Below are 20,216 nucleotides of genomic sequence, written 5' to 3'. Positions count from 1 at the left end.
TGGGACACCATTTCGATATGGCGGGACCTATACAGTTTGCTATACTGAAAGCAGACCTGACCCTTCCTGAGGAGGAGAGGTTTCATTACACTCAGATTAGACATTGGGTTCTTGACCCCACAATGAGGGAGGCAGAAAAGAGGCCCCTCACCAACTTCGAGAGCTGGCTCCTCAGAAAAGACACAGATAAACGTATGGTAGCTGACCTATACGAATTCCTGATGGGCCCGGAGTTGGGGACGAAGTCTCCCACCCAACAGTAATGGGAGCGCGAGTTGGGACGCCAACTATCACAGAAAGAGTGGCGAGATAGATATTATAGGGCATTTCACACAACATCTAGCACCTCTAGCATGGAGACAACGGTGAAGATCACTACATATTGGTACTGGACTCCGGTACGGTTATATAAAATCAACCCAGACAGAGGGGATAGGTGTTGGAGATGTAAAACATCCTCCGAGACCCTGATTCATATCCTATGGGAATGCCCCAAATGAGTGCCTTTCTGGGAAGAGATCCTAACAGAAATAGACTCAACTCCATAGGTTTCCCTCCTAAATTTTGCTGGGTCTTCCAAATCCCATCACTTATCCCTCTTGCGCTAGATAGGGGAAGCACATCACATTGGCCCTCCGGGCAGCTCACCAAGCAATACTGGCCCTGGGGGCTCTGATAAAGTTCCATCAAGGCTGGCCTGGTTGCACCGTATGTGGGACCTACTGGCTATGGAGAGACTGGCAACGATACTGAACCCAAGGGGGGATGTATTTAGAGAAACATGGCGCCCTTCCATAGCACTTCTTTCACAAGAATTCACAGAGCTAACATGCCCCAGATACCTCAGGCTATTGCGTTTCACGGAATCTCCAGCTTCCTAGCTCCTTCCAGATTAGGCAACTTAATGACTTTCTATAGGATACATCTTAGACTCAGTGGGCACCCGGGAGAAGGGGGTTGTTTAAGGGGGGGGGGGGTATTAGGGGGTTGGTTTATATTAAAAGCTGCAAATGTGCTGAGTGAGCTAAATGTTGAAGCCACTTCAGATTTGTAACAATGCTTTATTCTTTAGTATGCAGCACAATGAATGTAAACAACAGACCCTCAATTTGGGGGGGAGGCAGATCTTTTTATGTCTCTAGCAAGGGCGCTGCCCGTTGCTCTTGATCTGCTGCTCATTTTGGACTTCAGCTATTTTACAGATTTTGCTCAACGCTGCATCTGTTTTGAAGGCTCTGAAGCGCTTCATGGCAAATGAGTTCTACGTCTTCTGACTGATTTAATGAGACTGCTTTTCTTTCGCCTTCTGACTTGCGCTGTCATATTTTAACACACGTTCATGGTTTTCTTAGTCTACTGATCCCAAACTCCCTTTCTGAGTCGGTTTTACCCCTTGACTGTATTTTGAAATGCTGTTCTGAATCTCATCTTAGGGACACGTTGCCTCATCAATGCCTGAGGACAGCCCCGCCCGACTCTGCATTTGGCGCAGTGACTATGATAGAGATTGTCTAAGAGATACCATTGATGGTTATTGGTGGCCTCCACAAGGAAGATTAAAGATGAGTCAACAGTTCTACCCCAAGATAATGATTGTCCTGGTTCTGCAATCTGTCTGCACTCTTTGATTTCCATGACCTGGCCAAACTGGTTTATTTACAGTATTCTGTGTTCCAGAACTGCGCCCAAGCGAAGGAGTGCGGGTTAGTAGGGCAGAATGCATTGTGAGTGATTGTGACATTGCATTCTGAGATTTGTAGTTTGAGAGTGTGCATGTGTGTGGAGACATGAGTTAACACTGCCTGTGAGATTTTTGGTTATCTGCATGTGATTCGAGGTTCACTCGGTGTTTGAGTACGGTGATCTAGGTGATTTTGCCATCTTTGTAAATTAGTGAGTCAGTGATCAACATTGTGTTTATTTTAATGAGAAGAGGCTGGTTTTGTGTTTGCGGCAAAGAAACATTTGTAATCGGATTCATCATAATACCAAGATATGTTGTTGAACGGGTCTGCAAGCGGTGGTGTGTTTTGTGAGATGCCACATACAGAACGAGGCAGCTATTTTTCTGAATTAACAAGAATCTTTTAGTTGACTATGTTCTAACTTTGCATAGAGAGGTGTTTGTTTATCCTTTGGAGCACAGGAGTAAACGCGGTAATCAGGGGTGGGTCACCACTGGCCATGAATCTGCTGCACTTTGATTGATGGTACTAAGCTCTCTATTGAGTGAGATGATCTGTGATTTGAATTCTTTTATTTGTCTTATTTAGATTAAGGAGGCAGTTTCATTTGGTTTGTGTGTGCTTTCTTGTGATCCGAAGTCATGGTGTTCATTTTATTTACACAAGAGTCGCACTGCGATTGGTTGCTTGTCACTAGAGAGCTGTGCAGGGCTTGGTGAGACATCACCAAGAGTCACTTTGTCATTGGTTGACCCTTGATAGGCTTCTTGGCGATATGAACTAGGTAACCTCTAAAACCACTTGCTTAACAGGACGAGGAATGATCTACCGGACAAGAAAGAAATGAAATATATAACTGATTAGAAAGTCAAGTTTTTGATAATTGTCTGTATATCATTTTTTTTTTTTTGAAACATTTTTTATTGTTTTCCAACTCAACAAGGCAACAATCATCTCACCATCCCCACCCGTCCAGGAAATACCACACATGTAACAGCATCCCCGACTCTCCTGAAGATGGCTCAACCTTCCCACCCGGTCCCCTCCCCCCCCTCCCCCACCCCCTGTCAGTGTGTCCCCGTCCCCTACCCCGGTCCCTCTGTCGACGTGCCCCCCCTCCCTAGACAATAAAATACAGGAGCCCAGCCTCTCCCTAAACAAACAGAACCTTCCAGCTTGCCCAGCCAAAAGTGTAGGCGGTCAGAGCCCACCGTCTCGCCTCTTCTACTCCCCGCTCCCCACTACCTCCTGCCCGTCAGACCCGCTCTCCTCAGCCCCAGCCTCGGACATCAACCCCTGAAGTTCTACCACCAACACTTCCCATGCCCGGGCCGTCGCCAGCGCCTTTTCCTCATCTCTCCGGAGGGCCAGTTGCACCCGGAGCGTGCCCTCAGCCCCCGCCCAACGCGCCAACGCCGATCTCCAGCGCAGGAAGTTAGGTCCCCCCCGGGATTTCCAGTGCAGAGTCAGTTCCCTCTTGGCCATTATCAACCCCAGATCATAAAATTTGCTCGTGACTTTCGTGCGTCGAGTGTGGGGGAACCAAAGCAACAAACAGGTCCCCATATCCGGGGCAATGGTGCGATCAGTTACATAATTGTCTGTATATCATATACATAGTTGCTTGTTATGCAGAGAGCGACCTCAGTCCAGAGGTGCTGCTGCTTTTCTAGAAAGAGTGACCTGTAACAAACACTAGTAAGTTGAGAGGATGGCACCGGCCCTGATGAAGCTCCTGCATAGTTACCACTTGAAGGACTACAACGGATACTTTCTGCGCATGCCAACATGGACCAGTTCAAACAAAGATACACATTATGTAAACTATATTAAAGAGCACGTTTGCACAATCCTGGTGAGTTCACCTGGTGGCAATGGCTATCCCTTAGAAGTCATCAGTGTTAGTAGTGTCATCACAAGTATAGTAAACAGTCCTCAGGCTTCAAGCCCCGCCCGTTGATCATGGTCCGGACATGCTTCACCCCCTGCAGCTCGCGTACGCTCTCCTGGTAGTACTCACATACTCTTGTCCAAGCTCCGGGCCTTGGTGTGGAAGGTGAAGAAGTGGCAGTAAGGGTTCTGGGTGCAAGCACTTTGACAGCTTAGCACAGAACTAGCTTGGACCTGAGTAATGTTGCTGCCCTGGAACTCCAAGCCGGGGACGAAAAGATCTGCGCAGTCCTGTGTGCCTGAAATAAAGCAGCATGTTACATACTAAACATTTTATATTCAATTGGGTATCATTAAGGTTGCTTTGAACATTGGGTTCAGTGAATACATTACTAGTAAATACTGTCTGGAATGCATTGTGCATTGCACTGAGCATTGGGTTCATTGCATACATTACTAGTAAGTACTGTCTGGAATGCAATGTGCATTGCACTGAGCGTTGGGTTTAGTGCATACACTACTGGTAAATACTGCCTGGAATGCATTGTGCATTGCACTGAGCGTTGGGTTCGGTGCATACACTACTGGTATATACTGCCTGGAATGCATTGTGCATTGCACTGAGCGTTGGGTTCGGTGCATACACTACTGGTAAATACTGTCTGGAATGCATTGTGCATTGCACTGAGCGTTGGGTTCAGTGCATACATTACTGGTAAATACTGTCTGGAATGCATTGTGCATTGCACTGAGCGTTGGGTTCAGTGCATACATTACTAGTAAGTACTGTCTGGAATGCATTGTGCATTGCACTGAGCGTTGGGTTCAGTGCATACATTACAAGTAAATACTGTCTGGAATGCATTGTGCATTGCACTGAGCGTTGGGTTCAGTGCATACATTACTAGTAAGTACTGTCTGGAATGCATTGTGCATTGTACTGAGCGTTGGGTTCAGTGCATACACTACTGGTAAATACTGTCTGGAATGCATTGTGCATTGCACTGAGCGTTGGGTTCAGTGCATACACTACTGGTAAGTTCTGTCTGGAATGCATTGTGCATTGCACTGAGCGTTGGGTTCAGTGCATACATTACTAGTAAGTACTGTCTGGAACGCATTGTGCATTGCACTGAGCGTTGGGTTCAGTGCATACATTACTGGTAAATACTGTCTGGAATGCATTGTGCATTGCACTGAGCGTTGGGTTCAATGCATACATTACTAGTAAATACTGTCTGGAATGCATTGTGCATTGCACTGAGCGTTGGGTTCAGTGCATACACTACTGGTAAATTCTGTCTGGAATGCATTGTGCATTGCACTGAGCGTTGGGTTCAGTGCATACACTACTAGTAAGTACTGTCTGGAATGCATTGTGCATTGCACTGAGCGTTGGGTTCAGTGCATACATTACTAGTAAATACTGTCTGGAATGCATTGTGCATTGCACTGAGCTTTGGGTTTAGTGCATACATTACTAGTAAGTTCTGTCTGGAATGCATTGTGCATTGCACTGAGCTTTGGGTTTAGTGCATACACTACTGGTAAATACTGCCTGGAATGCATTGTGCATTGCACCGAGCGTTGGGTTCAGTGCATACATTACTGGTAAGTTCTGTCTGGAATGCATTGTGCCTTGCACTGAGCTTTGGGTTTAGTGCATACACTACTGGTAAATACTGCCTGGAATGCATTGTGCATTGCACTGAGCTTTGGGTTCAGTGCATACACTACTGGTAAATTCTGTCTGGAATGCATTGTTGTTAGAAAGGGTAGATGGACCGGGAGGGTCGGCCGGGGTCAGGAGGAGAGGTCTCCGGGGAGAGCCGTCTCCAGCGATCGTACAGACAAGTAACTTCCCCCCCACAGACAGATACCACACACGGATAAGGTTCAGTGGTCTTTATAAGCACTTCTTAAGGTACGGTTGAATGGTACAAGGAGGTCTGGACTCAGGGGTCCCCTCGATTCAAGTCTCTCAAAGCAGGGTACGGGGTAGCGGGTAGGGGTGGGCGGAATTTGCAGAATTAACCTTCGCAAATTATCGCGAGAATGTTTAAAATTATCGCAAACAAGCAGAAATATCGCGAAGATGCGGAAGTTTTTTTCCGGCATGTTCGCGCGATTTTCTGCATGGTTGCGGGTCGCCAACTTACCCATGTGGCTGCTTGCGGGCGCGGCCATCTTGTTTTGAGTTGTTCTCGCGGTGCATGATCGCGAGAAGAAAGACGTGATCGCGCGACGCATGACGTCACTGCGGGCGCGAACTGTCGCGAGACAGCGCAAATGGCTAAAAACAATACAACATCTCATGGAGAACGCGAGCGGATCAAGAAAACTTGTCGGCGAACGCAGGGATTCAGGTAAGGCGATCGCGCGCGCGCGAGAATGTATCATTTTACAGCGCGAGCAAGAAACAAATTATCGCCAAGCTGCGGAAACCGGAATTTTTGACATTTTCGCGCTCTCCGCGGAACGCAAAAATGTCAAATTATCGCAATTTCCGCGAACGGAACGAAATTTTTGCCCAGGCCTAGTAGCGGGACAGTCTGTCTACCAGTCAGGTAGTTCGGATGAGATGATGACTAGCTCACAATCCTCGAGCTTGGTGGCTTAGTTGGTACGGGCCGCGGCAGCGCCAGCAGGTTCCGGTTGAGATGGTCGGTACACGGTCCGCGGCAGCGCCAGCAGGTCCCGGAAAGATGGTCGATGTACGGTCCGCGGCAGCGCCAGCAGGTCCCGGTGAGGATGGTCGTTACAACGGGCCGCGGCAGCGCCAGCAGGTCCCGACGAGGATGGTCGTTACAACGGGCCGCGGCAGCGCCAGCAGGTCCCGACGAGGATGGTCGTTACAACGGGCCGCGGCAGCGCCAGCAGGTCCCGACGAGGATGGATGTTGCAGAAGGCCGCGGCAGCGCCAGCAGGCAGGACGATGGTTCACAAGAGCGGGCTACGGCAGCGCCAGTAGTCCGTCAAGGCTGAGTTCTCTCGGTGTCTCTCGACTCCAGGATACAACTGCCTTCCTGCTCCGGAGTTGCCCCAGTTATAGGGCAGGCGCCCTTTGATGTCCGGACCCTCGCACTTGGAGGTCGGAGGGCCCGGGATGAAGGTGTCCAGACACCCAGCAGGGGGTGGAGCCAGCGCCTGGGGGGAGCTGGAGGCGATCGGTACCTGGCGGGGGGAAGAGCTCTTGACACTTCGTTCTCCCATTGACCTGCCAAGTGGTCCGCTCACCTCCTGGGTGGAGGGTGGTGCCGGGATGTCGGGGCCGGCCAGGCCCGGGGTCAGGGTCGGGCCGAGGCCACGCGGCCTCGTGGTGCAGGGCCCAAGATGGCGGCTTGAACCGGCCGGGGGAGCCGGTGGGGCTGGGCCCCGTGATGAGTAGATGTCCGAGGGCAGAAGATCCGTCGGGAGACGGGGTACAGGTGCTTTTCGTGGGTTATGCCTGGTGGGCCGGAGCTCGGGCCCTGTCGTGCGGGGAGGGAGCAAGCCCTTCGTGTGGCCTGTCCAACATGCGTCCCCCCCAGCTGAAGGCGGGGAGAGTCACCCATCTCCTTGGGGACTCTCTTCGTCGAGGCGGAAAAAGCGGGACAGGCCGTCCACGTTGGCGTGGTCTTGGCCTGGTCGGTGCTCCACAGTGAAGTCCATTCCCTGCAGGGAAATGGACCAGCGCAAGAGTTTTGGGTTCTCCCCCCGCATCTGCATCAGCCACTGCAGGGGTCGATGGTCGGTTTGTACCCGGAAGTGGGTACCGAAGAGATAGGGCCGGAGCTTTTTGAGGGCCCACACCACTGCGAAGGCCTCCCTCTCGATGGTGCTCCAGCGCTGTTCTCGGGCCAGGAGACGTCGACTGATGAAGGCCACCGGCTGGTCATGACCCTCGGGGTTTAACTGAGAAAGGACGGCCCCGATGCCGTGGTCGGAGGCGTCGGTCTGTACCACGAATTCCTGACTGTAATCGGGGGCCTGGAGCACAGGGGCGGTGCACAGGGCGGCCTTCAGCTTCTCGAAGGCCGCTTGACAATCGGGGGTCCAGTTAATCCGCTTCGGCTGGTTCTTGGACGTGAGACCCGTGAGGGGCCCCACGATGCTGCCGTAGTCTTTCACGAACCGCCGGTAGTAGCCGGTGAGCCCCAAGAAGGCTCGGACCTCGGTCTGGGTGACGGGGGGCTGCCAGGACTGGATGGCAGCAATCTTAAGTTGTAGCGGGGCCACCAGCCCGCTTCCCACTTGGTGCCCAAGGTAGGTCACAGACCCTTGGCCAATTTGGCACTTGCCGGCCTTAATTGTGAGACCGGCCCGCTGGAGGGCCTGTAGGACCTCTTGGAGGTGACGGAGGTGGTCGGGCCAGTGGCGGCTGTATACAGCGATATCGTCCAGGTAGGCAGCGCTGAACTCTTCGAGCCCCGCCAAGACCTGGTTAACGAGGCGTTGAAACGTGGCGGGGGCATTCTTCATGCCGAAGGGCATGACCTTGAATTGGTAGTGGCCATCGGGGGTAGAGAAGGCTGACCGTTCCTGAGCCCTGGGTGTGAGGCCGATCTGCCAGTAGCCCGCTGTTAGGTCGAAGATACTGAGGTAGCGGGCGGCCCCCAGCCGGTCGATCAGCTCGTCTGCTCGGGGAATCGGATGAGCGTCGGTCCGGATGACAGCGTTCAAGCCCCGGTAGTCGACGCAGAATCTCAGTTCAGGTGCGGTGCCGGGGGCAGCGGCTTTGGGAACCAATACAACGGGACTGGCCCAGGGACTGTCCGAGGGCTCGATGACCCCGATTGCGAGCATCTTGGCCACTTCCTCCTGTATGCAGGCCCGTACCCGATCTGGTACGCGGTAGGCCCGGTGTCGGACAGGGGGACTGTCCCCGGTGTCCACGTCGTGCAAACACCAAGGGGTGACCCCGGGGGTGAGGGAGAACAGGGTAGCGAACTGCAGCAGGAGGTTCCGGCAGCCCTGGCGTTGCTCCGAAGTGAGGGCGTCAGAGAGCCGGACCCCGTCCACGGAGCCGTCATTCTCCTGAGTTTTCAGAAGATCCGGGAGGGGTTCGGAGTCTTCCTCTGCCCCACTGTCCGTAGCCATCAGGAGGCTGAGTTCTGAGCGCACGAAGTGTGGTTTGAGTCGGTTGGTGTGGAGGACCCGGAGGGGGTTCCGGGAGGTCCCCAGGTCGATGAGGTAAGTGACGGGGCTTTTGCGCTCGATCACTTTGAAGGGCCCCGTCCACTTATCTTGCAAGGCACATGGTTCGGTGGGGGACATCACCCATACTTGTTGTCCAGGCTCGAACTCAACGGAGGAGGCATTGTGATCATACCACCTCTTCATGTCCTCCTGGCTGGCCTCGAGGTTCGCCTTGGCCATCTGTCTGAAGCGCCGGGTCTGATTGCGTAGGGCCAGGATGTATTTGAAGACGTCTGGAGGGGTCTTTAGGGGGGCCATCTCCCAACCTTCTTTTACTAGGCTGAGGGGCCCTCGCACAGGGTGCCCGTACAGGAGTTCGAAAGGGCTAAAACCGAGGGACTTCTGGGGAACTTCTCGGTAAGCGAAGAGGAGGCACGGGAGTAGTACATCCCACTGGCGACGGAGGGGCTCTTCCAATCCCCCAATCATCCCCTTGAGAGTGCGGTTAAACCGCTCCACTAGTCCGTTCCCTTGGGGGTGATAGGGGGTCGTGAATCTGTAGGTGACCCCGCATTGTTGCCAGAGGGACTTCATGTATTTGGATATAAAGTTCGTGCCTCGGTCGCTGACGACTTCTCGGGGGAAGCCCACCCGGGAGAAGATCCCCATTAGGGCCCGGCCAACCACCGGAGCTGTCACGGTCCGTAGGGGCACCGCCTCGGGGTAGCGGGTGGCATGGTCCACCAGTACTAAGATGAACCTGTGTCCTTGTGCCGTGCGGGGGTCCAGAGGCCCCACAATGTCTATCCCCACCCTCTCGAACGGGGTGGTGACCACAGGGAAGGGTTGCAGAGGGGCTTTCAGCTTCCGACCACTCTTCCCGCTGGCTTGGCATGTGGGGCAAGATCGGCAGTGGTTCAGGACGTCGTTCCTCATTTTCGGCCAGAAAAAGTGGGTTACTAGGCGGCTGTACGTTTTGTCCTGGCCCAGGTGTCCAGCCAGGGGGACATCGTGTGCCAGGTTGAGCAGAAAGTCTCTGAAGCGGAGAGGTACCACCAGTACTCGACCGGCCCCCAGCTCGGCGATTCTTTGCTCGCTGTATAGCAGGTCGTTATCCCAGTAGACCCAGTGAGTTCCGGTGGAGTCCCCTGCGTTCTGGGCGCTGGCTTGTTGGCGGAGTCCCTCGAGGGAGGGACAGGTCTTTTGTTCCTGGCGGAACTGTTCTTGGGTGGGCCCCCCTTCTTGACGCCACTGAGCCAGGTCAGGAAGGTCCTGGGATTGCGCGTCCCCTTCGGTCGTCGGGTCTGGGAGGCTGGCCTTGTCGTTGTCTTCTACTGGGGCGACCGGGGGCGGAGGTGCCGGCCATTCCGGTTCTTCTGATCGAGGGACGGCACGGGCGGCCATGGACCGGGTGGTTATGCAGGCCCAGTCCGGGAGGCCCAGCATCCCCAGGTGCTCTCTTCTCTCAACGGTGGCCCACGGGGAACTCTCGAGGTCATTCCCCAGGAGGCAGTCCACGGGGGCATCGTCCCGGACCGTCACCTTCAACAGGCCGGAGACCCCTCCCCATTCGAATGGGACGCAGGCCATTTGACACATACTTTCAGAGTTGTCTGCCGAGCGGACGGGGCAGAGAATGTTCGGCAGGATCTGCTCGGGCTTCACCAGGTGACAGCGGACGGCCGTCACACTGGCGCCTGTGTCACACAAGGCCTCGGCTCGCTGTCCATTAATGGTCACCCACTGACCGTATTTCCTGGTGTTAGCGGGTAGGGGAGCCCGCGGGACCATGTCTCTTCCCCCTAAGCACGCCAGGACCATGGCGGCCGGCTCCCACTCTTGCTGGGCCGGCTCATACTCTTCTGGTTCCTCCGATGATCGCTCTTCCCCCAGGGCGGCGGCAGCTACCTGGCGGGGCTTGGGTGCTTGGTTCTGCGGGCAGCTCGGGTCATTGGCGTAGTGGCCGACTCGCTGGCATCGGTGGCACGTGACGTTGGCTCGGGCCCCAGGACGCCACGGGGGGTTGCCCCGGCCGGCCGGAGGCGGGGTGCTGGCCACGGGTGTTGTTGGCAAGGTGTCTCTCCCTCGCCCCTGGCCCCCTCCTCCTCCCCGAGGACGGTGCTGGCCTGGGTTGCTTCTGTTCTGTTCGTGTGGCCCCCTCCGGCCCACTCGGGTGCTTTCCCATCGGTCAGCTTCGGCGGCGAGCTGCCGGGGGTCAGTCAGCTTACTGTCGAGGAGGTGCTGCCTGAGCTCGACGAAACAGTTGTTCGACAGGTGCTCCCATACCATAAGGTTAAAGAGTTGTTCGTAAGTGGTGACATGGCTCCCCTTTATCCAACCCTCGAAGGCGCGGCTGAAATAGTTCACGTATTCTACCCAAGTTGTACCTGGGATCCGGGTGCAATCTCTACACCTCTGGCGGTACATCTCGGGTGTGAGGCCGTAGCGGGTGAGGAGGGCAGCCTTCATGTGGTCGTAGGACGACATTTGGTGATCTGGGAGCTGCAGTAGGGCATCGCGACCCTCGTTGATAAACCTCCCCCAAAGTCCGGCTCCCCAATCACTCCGGTCGATCCGGTGGGAGGTCATGGCGATCTCGTAGGCTTTAAACCACTGTTGTATGTCGTCTTCTCGGACATACTCGCGGACAACATCCTTGGGGATGTGGACTTTTTTCTCGATTGGCCCCGGAGTGTGTGGTCGCTCAGGCACCCCCAGTTCTTTATTTTGTTTCCGAAGTTCTATCTCCGCTAGTTGGCGCTCGTGCTCGAGCGTTATTTTTTTCTCCTCCAGCTCTCTCTGTCTCTGCTTCTCTTCTCGTTCATCTCGGAGCCGCATATGCTCGAGGTTGAGTTTCTGTTCAGCTAACTTGAGTTCCCCATCCATCTTGAGTCGTGCCATTTCCAACTCGTGCAATCTGGTTCTTTCTCTTTCTCGGATCTCCTCCTGCGAGAGGCCCGTTCCCCGCTCCTCGGGAGCCGTGGCGTTCCCCTCTGGTGTGATGCTGCTTTGGTCGGAGGGTCCGGCGACCCCAGTTTCTGTCCACGACTCTAGGGCGTGCTTTAGATCATCCTTGGTACTCAGGCCGGTGGTAGCAATGCCAAGTTCTATGCAGAATTGTCTCAGTTCGCGGTGGTTGTATTCTTCTAATTTATCCATTTGGAAATTCTCGGTGGAGCTGCTATCTTTGGCTGACATCGTGTTTTTGTCGTGGGGTGAGCTACTCTCTGTACGATTACGCGTTGATTCGGATCGCGCCGCTGGCCACCAATGTTAGAAAGGGTAGATGGACCGGGAGGGTCGGCCGGGGTCAGGAGGAGAGGTCTCCGGGGAGAGCCGTCTCCAGCGATCGTACAGACAAGTAACTTCCCCCCCACAGACAGATACCACACACGGATAAGGTTCAGTGGTCTTTATAAGCACTTCTTAAGGTACGGTTGAATGGTACAAGGAGGTCTGGACTCAGGGGTCCCCTCGATTCAAGTCTCTCAAAGCAGGGTACGGGGTAGCGGGACAGTCTGTCTACCAGTCAGGTAGTTCGGATGAGATGATGACTAGCTCACAATCCTCGAGCTTGGTGGCTTAGTTGGTACGGGCCGCGGCAGCGCCAGCAGGTCCCGGTTGAGATGGTCGGTACACGGTCCGCGGCAGCGCCAGCAGGTCCCGGAAAGATGGTCGATGTACGGTCCGCGGCAGCGCCAGAAGGTCCCGGTGAGGATGGTCGTTACAACGGGCCGCGGCAGCGCCAGCAGGTCCCGACGAGGATGGTCGTTACAACGGGCCGCGGCAGCGCCAGCAGGTCCCGACGAGGATGGTCGTTACAACGGGCCGCGGCAGCGCCAGCAGGTCCCGACGAGGATGGATGTTGCAGAAGGCCGCGGCAGCGCCAGCAGGCAGGACGATGGTTCACAAGAGCGGGCTACGGCAGCGCCAGTAGTCCGTCAAGGCTGAGTTCTCTCGGTGTCTCTCGACTCCAGGATACAACTGCCTTCCTGCTCCGGAGTTGCCCCAGTTATAGGGCAGGCGCCCTTTGATGTCCGGACCCTCGCACTTGGAGGTCGGAGGGCCCGGGATGAAGGTGTCCAGACACCCAGCAGGGGGTGGAGCCAGCGCCTGGGGGGAGCTGGAGGCGATCGGTACCTGGCGGGGGGAAGAGCTCTTGACACTTCGTTCTCCCATTGACCTGCCAAGTGGTCCGCTCACCTCCTGGGTGGAGGGTGGTGCCGGGATGTCGGGGCCGGCCAGGCCCGGGGTCAGGGTCGGGCCGAGGCCACGCGGCCTCGTGGTGCAGGGCCCAAGATGGCGGCTTGAACCGGCCGGGGGAGCCGGTGGGGCTGGGCCCCGTGATGAGTAGAGGTCCGAGGGCAGAAGATCCGTCGGTAGACGGGGTACAGGTGCTTTTCGTGGGTTATGCCTGGTGGGCCGGAGCTCGGGCCCTGTCGTGCGGGGAGGGAGCAAGCCCTTCGTGTGGCCTGTCTAACAATTGTGCATATCACTGAGCGTTGGGTTCAGTGCATACATTACTAGTAAGTACTGTCTGGAATGCATTGTGCATTGCACTGAGTGTTGGGTTCAGTGCATACACTACTGGTAAATTCTGTCTGGAATGCATTGTGCATTGCACTGAGCGTTGGGTTCAGTGCATACACTACTGGTAAATTCTGTCTGGAATGCATTGTGCATTGCACTGAGCATTGGGTTCAGTGCATACACTACTGGTAAGTTCTGTCTGGAATGCATTGTGTATTGCACTGAGCGTTGGGTTCAGTGCATACACTACTGGTAAATACTGTCTGGAATGCATTGTGGAATGCATTGTGCATTGCACGGAGTGTTGGGCTCAGTGCATACACTACTGGTAGGTTCTGTCTGGAAGGCATTGTGCATTGCACTGAGCGTTGGGTTCAGTGCATACACTACTGGTAAATTCTGTCTGGAATGCATTGTGCATTGCACTTAGCGTTGGGTTCAGTGCATACACTACTGGTAAGTTCTGTCTGGAATGCATTGTGCATTGCACTGAGCGTTGGGTTCAGTGCATACACTACTGGTAAGTTCTGTCTGGAATGCATTGTGCATTGTACTGAGCGTTGGGTTCATTGCATACATTACTAGTAAGTACTGTCTGGAATGCATTGTGCATTGCACTGAGTGTTGGGTTCAGTGCATACATTACTAGTAAATACTGTCTGGAATGCATTGTGCATTGCACCGAGCATTGGGTTCAGTGCATACATTACTAGTAAGTACTGTCTGGAATGCATTGTGCATTGCACTGAGCGTTGGGTTCAGTCAGTGCATACATTACTAGTAAATACTGTCTGGAATGCATTGTGCATTTCACTGAGCGTTTGGTTCAGTACATACATTACTAGTATTTCTGTCTGGAATGCATTGTGAATTGCACTGAGCGTTGGGTTCAGTGCATACATTACTAGTAAATACTGTCTGGAATGCATTGTGCATTGTACTGAGCGTTGGGTTCAGTGCATACATTACTAGAATTTCTGTCTGGAATGCATTGTGCATTGCACTGAGCGTTGGGTTCAGTGCATACATTACTAGTAAATACTCTCTGGAATGCATTGTGCATTGCACTGAGCGTTGGGTTCAGTGCATACATTACTAGTATTTCTGTCTGGAATGCATTGTGCATTGCACTGAGCGTTGGGTTCAGTGCATACATTACTAGTAAATACTGTCTGGAATGCATTGTGCATTGCACTGAGCGTTGGGTTCAGTGCATACATTACTAGTATTTCTGTCTGGAATGCATTGTGCATTGCACTGAGCGTTTGGTTCATTGCATACATTACTAGTAAATACTGTCTGGAATGCATTGTGCATTGCACTGAGCATTGGGTTCAGTGCATACATTACTAGTAAGTACTGTTCGGAATGCATTGTGCATTGCACTGAGCGTTGGGTTCAGTGCATACATTACTAGTAAGTACTGTTCGGAATGCATTGTGCATTGCACTGAGCGTTGGGTTCAGTGCATACATTACTGGTAAGTACTGTTCGGAATGCATTGTGCATTGCACTGAGCGTTGGGTTCAGTGCATACATTACTAGTAAGTACTGTTCGGAATGCATTGTGCATTGCACTGAGCGTTGGGTTCAGTGCATACATTACTGGTAAGTACTGTCTGGAATGCATTGTGCATTGTACTGAGCATTGGGTTCAGTGCATACATTACTAGTAAATGCTGTCTGGAATGCATTGTGCATTGCACTGAGCGTTGGGTTCAGTGCATACATTACTGGTAAGTACTGTCTGGAATGCATTGTGCATTGCACTGAGCATTGGGTTCAGTGCATACATTACTGGTAAGTACTGTCTGGAATGCATTGTGCGTTGCACTGAGCGTTGGGTTCAGTGCATACATTACTGGTAAATACTGTCTGGAATGCATTGTGCATTGCACTGAGCGTTGGGTTTAGTGCATACACTACTGGTAAATTCTGTCTAGAATGCATTGTGCGTTGCACTGAGCGTTGGGTTCAGTGCATACACTACTGGTAAGTTCTGTCTGGAATGCATTGTGCATTGCACTGAGCGTTGGGCTCAGTGCATACACTACTGGTAAGTTCTGTCTGGAATGCATTGTGCATTGTACTGAGCGTTGGGTTCAGTGCATACATTACTAGTAAGTACTGTCTGGAATGCATTGTGCATTGCACTGAGCGTTGGGTTCAGTGCATACATTACTAGCAAGTACTGTCTGGAATGCATTGTGCATTGCACTGAGCGTTGGGTTCAGTGCATACATTACTAGTAAATACTGTCTGGAATGCATTGTACTGAGCGTTGGGTTCAGTGCATACATTACTAGTATTTCTGTCTGGAATGCATTGTGCATTGCACTGAGCGTTGGGTTCAGTGCATACATTTCTAGTAAATACTCTCTGGAATGCATTGTGCATTGCACTGAGCATTGGGTTCAGTGCATACATTACTGGTAAGTACTGTCTGGAATGCATTGTGCATTGCACTGAGCATTGGGTTCAGTGCATACACTACTGGTAAGTTCTGTCTGGAATGCATTGTGCATTGCACTGAGCGTTGGGTTCAGTGCATACACTACTGGTAAATACTGTCTGGAATACATTGTGGAATGCATTGTGCATTGCACGGCGTGTTGGGTTCAGTGCATACACTACTGGTAGGTTCTGTCTGGAAGGAATTGTGCATTGCACTGAGCATTGGGTTCAGTGCATACACTACTGTTAAATACTGTCTGTAATGCATTGTGCATTGCACTGAGCGTTGGGTTCAGTGCATACACTACTGGTAAGTTCTGTCTGGAATGCATTGTGCATTGCACTGAGCGTTGGGTTCAGTGCATCCATTACTGGTAAGTACTGTCTGGAATGCATTGTGCGTTGCACTGAGCGTTGGGTTCAGTGCATACACTACTGGTAAATTCTGTCTGGAATGCATTGTGCATTGCACTGAGCATTGGGTTCAGTGCATACACTACTGGTAAGTTCTGTCTGGAATGCATTGTGCATTGCACTGAGCGTTGGGTTCAGTGCATACACTACTGGTAAATTCTGTCTGGAATGCATTGTGCATTGCACTGAGCATTGGGTTCAGTGCATACACTACTGGTAAATTCTGTTCGGAATGCATTGTGCGTTGCACTGAGCATTGGGTTCAGTGCATACATTACTGGTAAGTACTGTCTGGAATGCATTGTGCGTTGCACTGAGTGTTGGGTTCAGTGCATACATTACTGGTAAGTACTGTCTGGAATGCATTGTGCGTTGCACTGAGCGTTGGGTTCAGTGCATACACTACTGGTAAGTTCTGTCTGGAATGCCTTGGGCATTGCACTGAGCGTTGGGTTCAGTGCATACACTACTGGTAAGTTCTGTCTGGAATGCATTGTGCATTGCACTGAGCGTTGGGTTCAGTGCATACACTACTGGTAAGTTCTGTCTGGAATGCATTGTGCATTGCACTGAGCGTTGGGCTCAGTGCATACACTACTGGTAAGTTCTGTCTGGAATGCATTGTGCATTGCACTGAGCGTTGGGCTCAGTGCATACACTACTGGTAAATTCTGTCTGGAATGCATTGTGCATTGCACTGAGCGTTGGGTTCAGTGCATACATTACTAGTAAGTACTGTCTGGAATGCATTGTGCATTGCACTGAGCGTTGGGTTCAGTCAGTGCATACATTACTAGTAAGTACTGTCTGGAATGCATTGTGCATTGCACTGAGTGTTGGGTTCAGTGCACACATTACTAGTAAATTCTGTCTGGAATGCATTGTGCATTGCACTGAGCATTGGGTTCAGTGCATACATTACTAGTAAGTACTGTCTGGAATGCATTGTGCATTGCACTGAGCGTTGGGTTCAGTCAGTGCATACATTACTAGTAAATACTGTCTGGAATGCATTGTGAATTGCACTGAGCGTTTGGTTCAGTACATACATTACTAGTATTTCTGTCTGGAATGCATTGTGCATTGCACTGAGCGTTGGGTTCAGTGCATACATTACTAGTAAATACTGTCTGGAATGCATTGTGCATTGTACTGAGCGTTGGGTTCAGTGCATACATTACTAGTATTTCTGTCTGAAATGGATTGTGCATTGCACTGAGCGTTGGGTTCAGTGCATACATTACTAGTAAATACTCTCTGGAATGCCTTGTGCATTGCACTGAGCGTTGGGTTCAGTGCATACATTACTAGTATTTCTGTCTGGAATGCATTGTGCATTGCACTGAGCGTTGGGTTCAGTGCATACATTACTAGTAAATACTGTCTGGAATGCATTGTGCATTGCACTGAGCGTTGGGTTCAGTGCATACATTACTGGTAAATACTGTCTGGAATGCATTGTGCATTGCACTGAGCGTTGGGTTTAGTGCATACACTACTGGTAAATTCTGTCTGGAATGCATTGTGCGTTGCACTGAGCGTTGGGTTCAGTGCATACACTACTGGTAAATTCTGTCTGGAATGCATTGTGCGTTGCACTGAGCATTGGGTTCAGTGCATACACTACTGATAAGTTCTGTCTGGAATGCATTGTGCATTGCACTGAGCGTTGGGCTCAGTGCATACACTACTGGTAAGTTCTGTCTGGAATGCATTGTGCATTGTACTGAGCGTTGGGTTCAGTGCATACATTACTAGTAAGTACTGTCTGGAATGCATTGTGCATTGCACTGAGCATTGGGTTCTGTGCATACATTACTAGCAAGTACTGTCTGGAATGCATTGTGCATTGCACTGAGCGTTGGGTTCAGGGCATACATTACTAGTAAATACTGTCTGGAATGCATTGTGCATTGCACTGAGCGTTGGGTTCAGTGCATACATTACTAGCAAGTACTGTCTGGAATGCATTGTGCATTGCACTGAGCGTTGGGTTCAGTGCATACATTACTAGTAAATACTGTCTGGAATGCATTGTACTGAGCTTTGGGTTCAGTGCATACATTACTAGTATTTCTGTCTGGAATGCATTGTGCATTGCACTGAGCGTTGGGTTCAGTGCATACATTACTAGTAAATACTCTCTGGAATGCATTGTGCATTGCACTGAGCATTGGGTTCAGTGCATACATTACTGGTAAGTACTGTCTGGAATGCATTGTGCATTGCACTGAGCATTGGGTTCATTGCATACATTACTAGTAAGTACTGTCTGGAATGCATTGTGCATTGCACTGAGTGTTGGGTTCAGTGCATACATTACTGGTAAGTACTGTCTGGAATGGATTGTGCATTGCACTGAGCGTTGGGTTCAGTGCATACATTACTAGTATTTCTGTCTGGAATGCATTGTGCATTGCACTGAGCGTTGGGTTCGGTGCATACACTACTGGTAAATACTGCCTGGAATGCATTGTGCATTGCACTGAGCGTTGGGTTCGGTGCATACACTACTGGTAAATACTGCCTGGAATGCATTGTGCATTGCACTGAGCGTTGGGTTCGGTGCATACACTACTGGTAAATACTGTCTGGAATGCATTGTGCATTGCACTGAGCATTGGGTTCAGTGCATACACTGCTGGTAAATACTGCCTGGAATGCATTGTGCATTGCACTGAGCATTGGGTTCAGTGCATACATTACTAGTAAGTACTGTGTGGAATGAATGCATTGTGCATTGCACTGAGCATTGGGTTCAGTGCATACATTACCAGTAAATACTGTCTGGAATGCATTGTGCATTGCACTGAGCGTTGGGTTCAGTGCATACATTACTAGTAAGTACTGTTCGGAATGCATTGTGCATTGCACTGAGTTCAGTGAGATTCTTAAATTACACTTACTGCAGTGTGCTATGCACCAAGCATTGTACTGAACATAGGAGCATTAGACGGAGATCAGAAATCAGAGGAGTAGATACAGTGAGAATTCTGTCCAACACAATGATCACTGAATTGCATGCAGTGAGCACTTAGTTGAATGCAGTGAGCACTGGATTCAATGCTTTAACTCACTGCTTTCCAAACTTAGAACCACAACCCAAATTTGAGATCTAGGAAAGCTTGCGATGTACCTAGCTTTAACAGAGATGCGGCGGGGACAATTTTTTAATGTAATTGTAAACATGCTTTCACAATGTGGTTAACTACCAAAATAACAAACTCTATTGATCTAACCTTAAAACTTTTGATGGCGGGGTCCTGGCCCATGGTATCTGTCCACTAAAATCACGAGGCTTCTGAAAACTCTTGGTGTTGATATCAGTGATTTTAGAAAATTTGAAAAACGCCTTCGGCAGCAGAGTATGGGGTAAGGCCTGCTCATAACAATTTTGTGTTAAAAAACAGTACCAGTAGTGCCTTTTGGCTTATATATATATTTTGTTGTATGAGAAAGAATAAAGTGTATGTATATATATATATATATATCTCCTGGTCCCAAACACCCTTCCGGTAAGAATCACTCTAGCGCCAGCATAAGTTTCAAGCTTTTTAATGGTACAGAGGTTCTTAGCTGCCCTGCCGCTGGGAAGCACCACCCCATGGTTGAAGGGGGCCGAGATGGTTCGTATTTACGAGGCCGTCGCAAGGGGCAACAGTTGAGGATTAAGCACACTACCATGCATCAAGGCTCATGTGCGGGACGGTAAACCTTTCAGCAGATTTACCCGCGCAACCCTCAGAGGAATAAAGGACATTGGCACTGCAAACCCCATAATGCTCTTTGCTACAGATGCTGCTGAGCTGTCCATCCAGGACACACCAACTGGTATTTAAAGGAGGGGCGGTGCCACGCGCATGTTGGGAGCTGCCGGAGCCTCTGAGGAAGGAGTTTGAATTACACTCCGAAACGCGTCAGGCATGATTAGGCAGTGCTGTGATTGATGTTGGTGTACGGGAATGTGTGCATACCTATTAAAAGCGTTGCGCTGCAACTAGAGTCAGAGTGCTTCTTACCAGACGGGTAAAACCTTGGCGCATGAGATATTGGCGTCTGCCCTGCCGCCGGGAAGCACCACCCCATGATTGAAGGGGGCCGAGATGGTTCGTATTTACGAGGCCG

At 51.3% G+C, this 20,216-nt stretch overlaps 1 protein-coding gene across 1 annotated transcript in view; it reads right to left on the bottom strand.

Moving 5' to 3' along the window:
- Window positions 1–3,701: 3,701 nt before the first annotated feature.
- The window catches only part of LOC146863453 (coagulation factor XI-like), a 291,685-nt gene continuing 275,170 nt past the window's right edge, over window positions 3,702–20,216 (bottom strand). Inside the window, exon 6 of the mRNA XM_085643174.1 lies at window positions 3,702–3,874. Within this exon, the coding sequence (XP_085499300.1) occupies window positions 3,702–3,874 (173 nt within the window). The remainder of the gene's footprint in view (window positions 3,875–20,216) is intronic.

This window comes from Triturus cristatus, chromosome 2_2 (genome assembly GCF_964204655.1).
Source record: "Triturus cristatus chromosome 2_2, aTriCri1.1, whole genome shotgun sequence".
Lineage (NCBI taxonomy): Eukaryota > Metazoa > Chordata > Amphibia > Caudata > Salamandridae > Triturus > Triturus cristatus.
The sequence above is the reverse complement of the archived record's forward strand: the minus strand, read 5'-3'. Positions and strand labels throughout refer to the sequence as shown.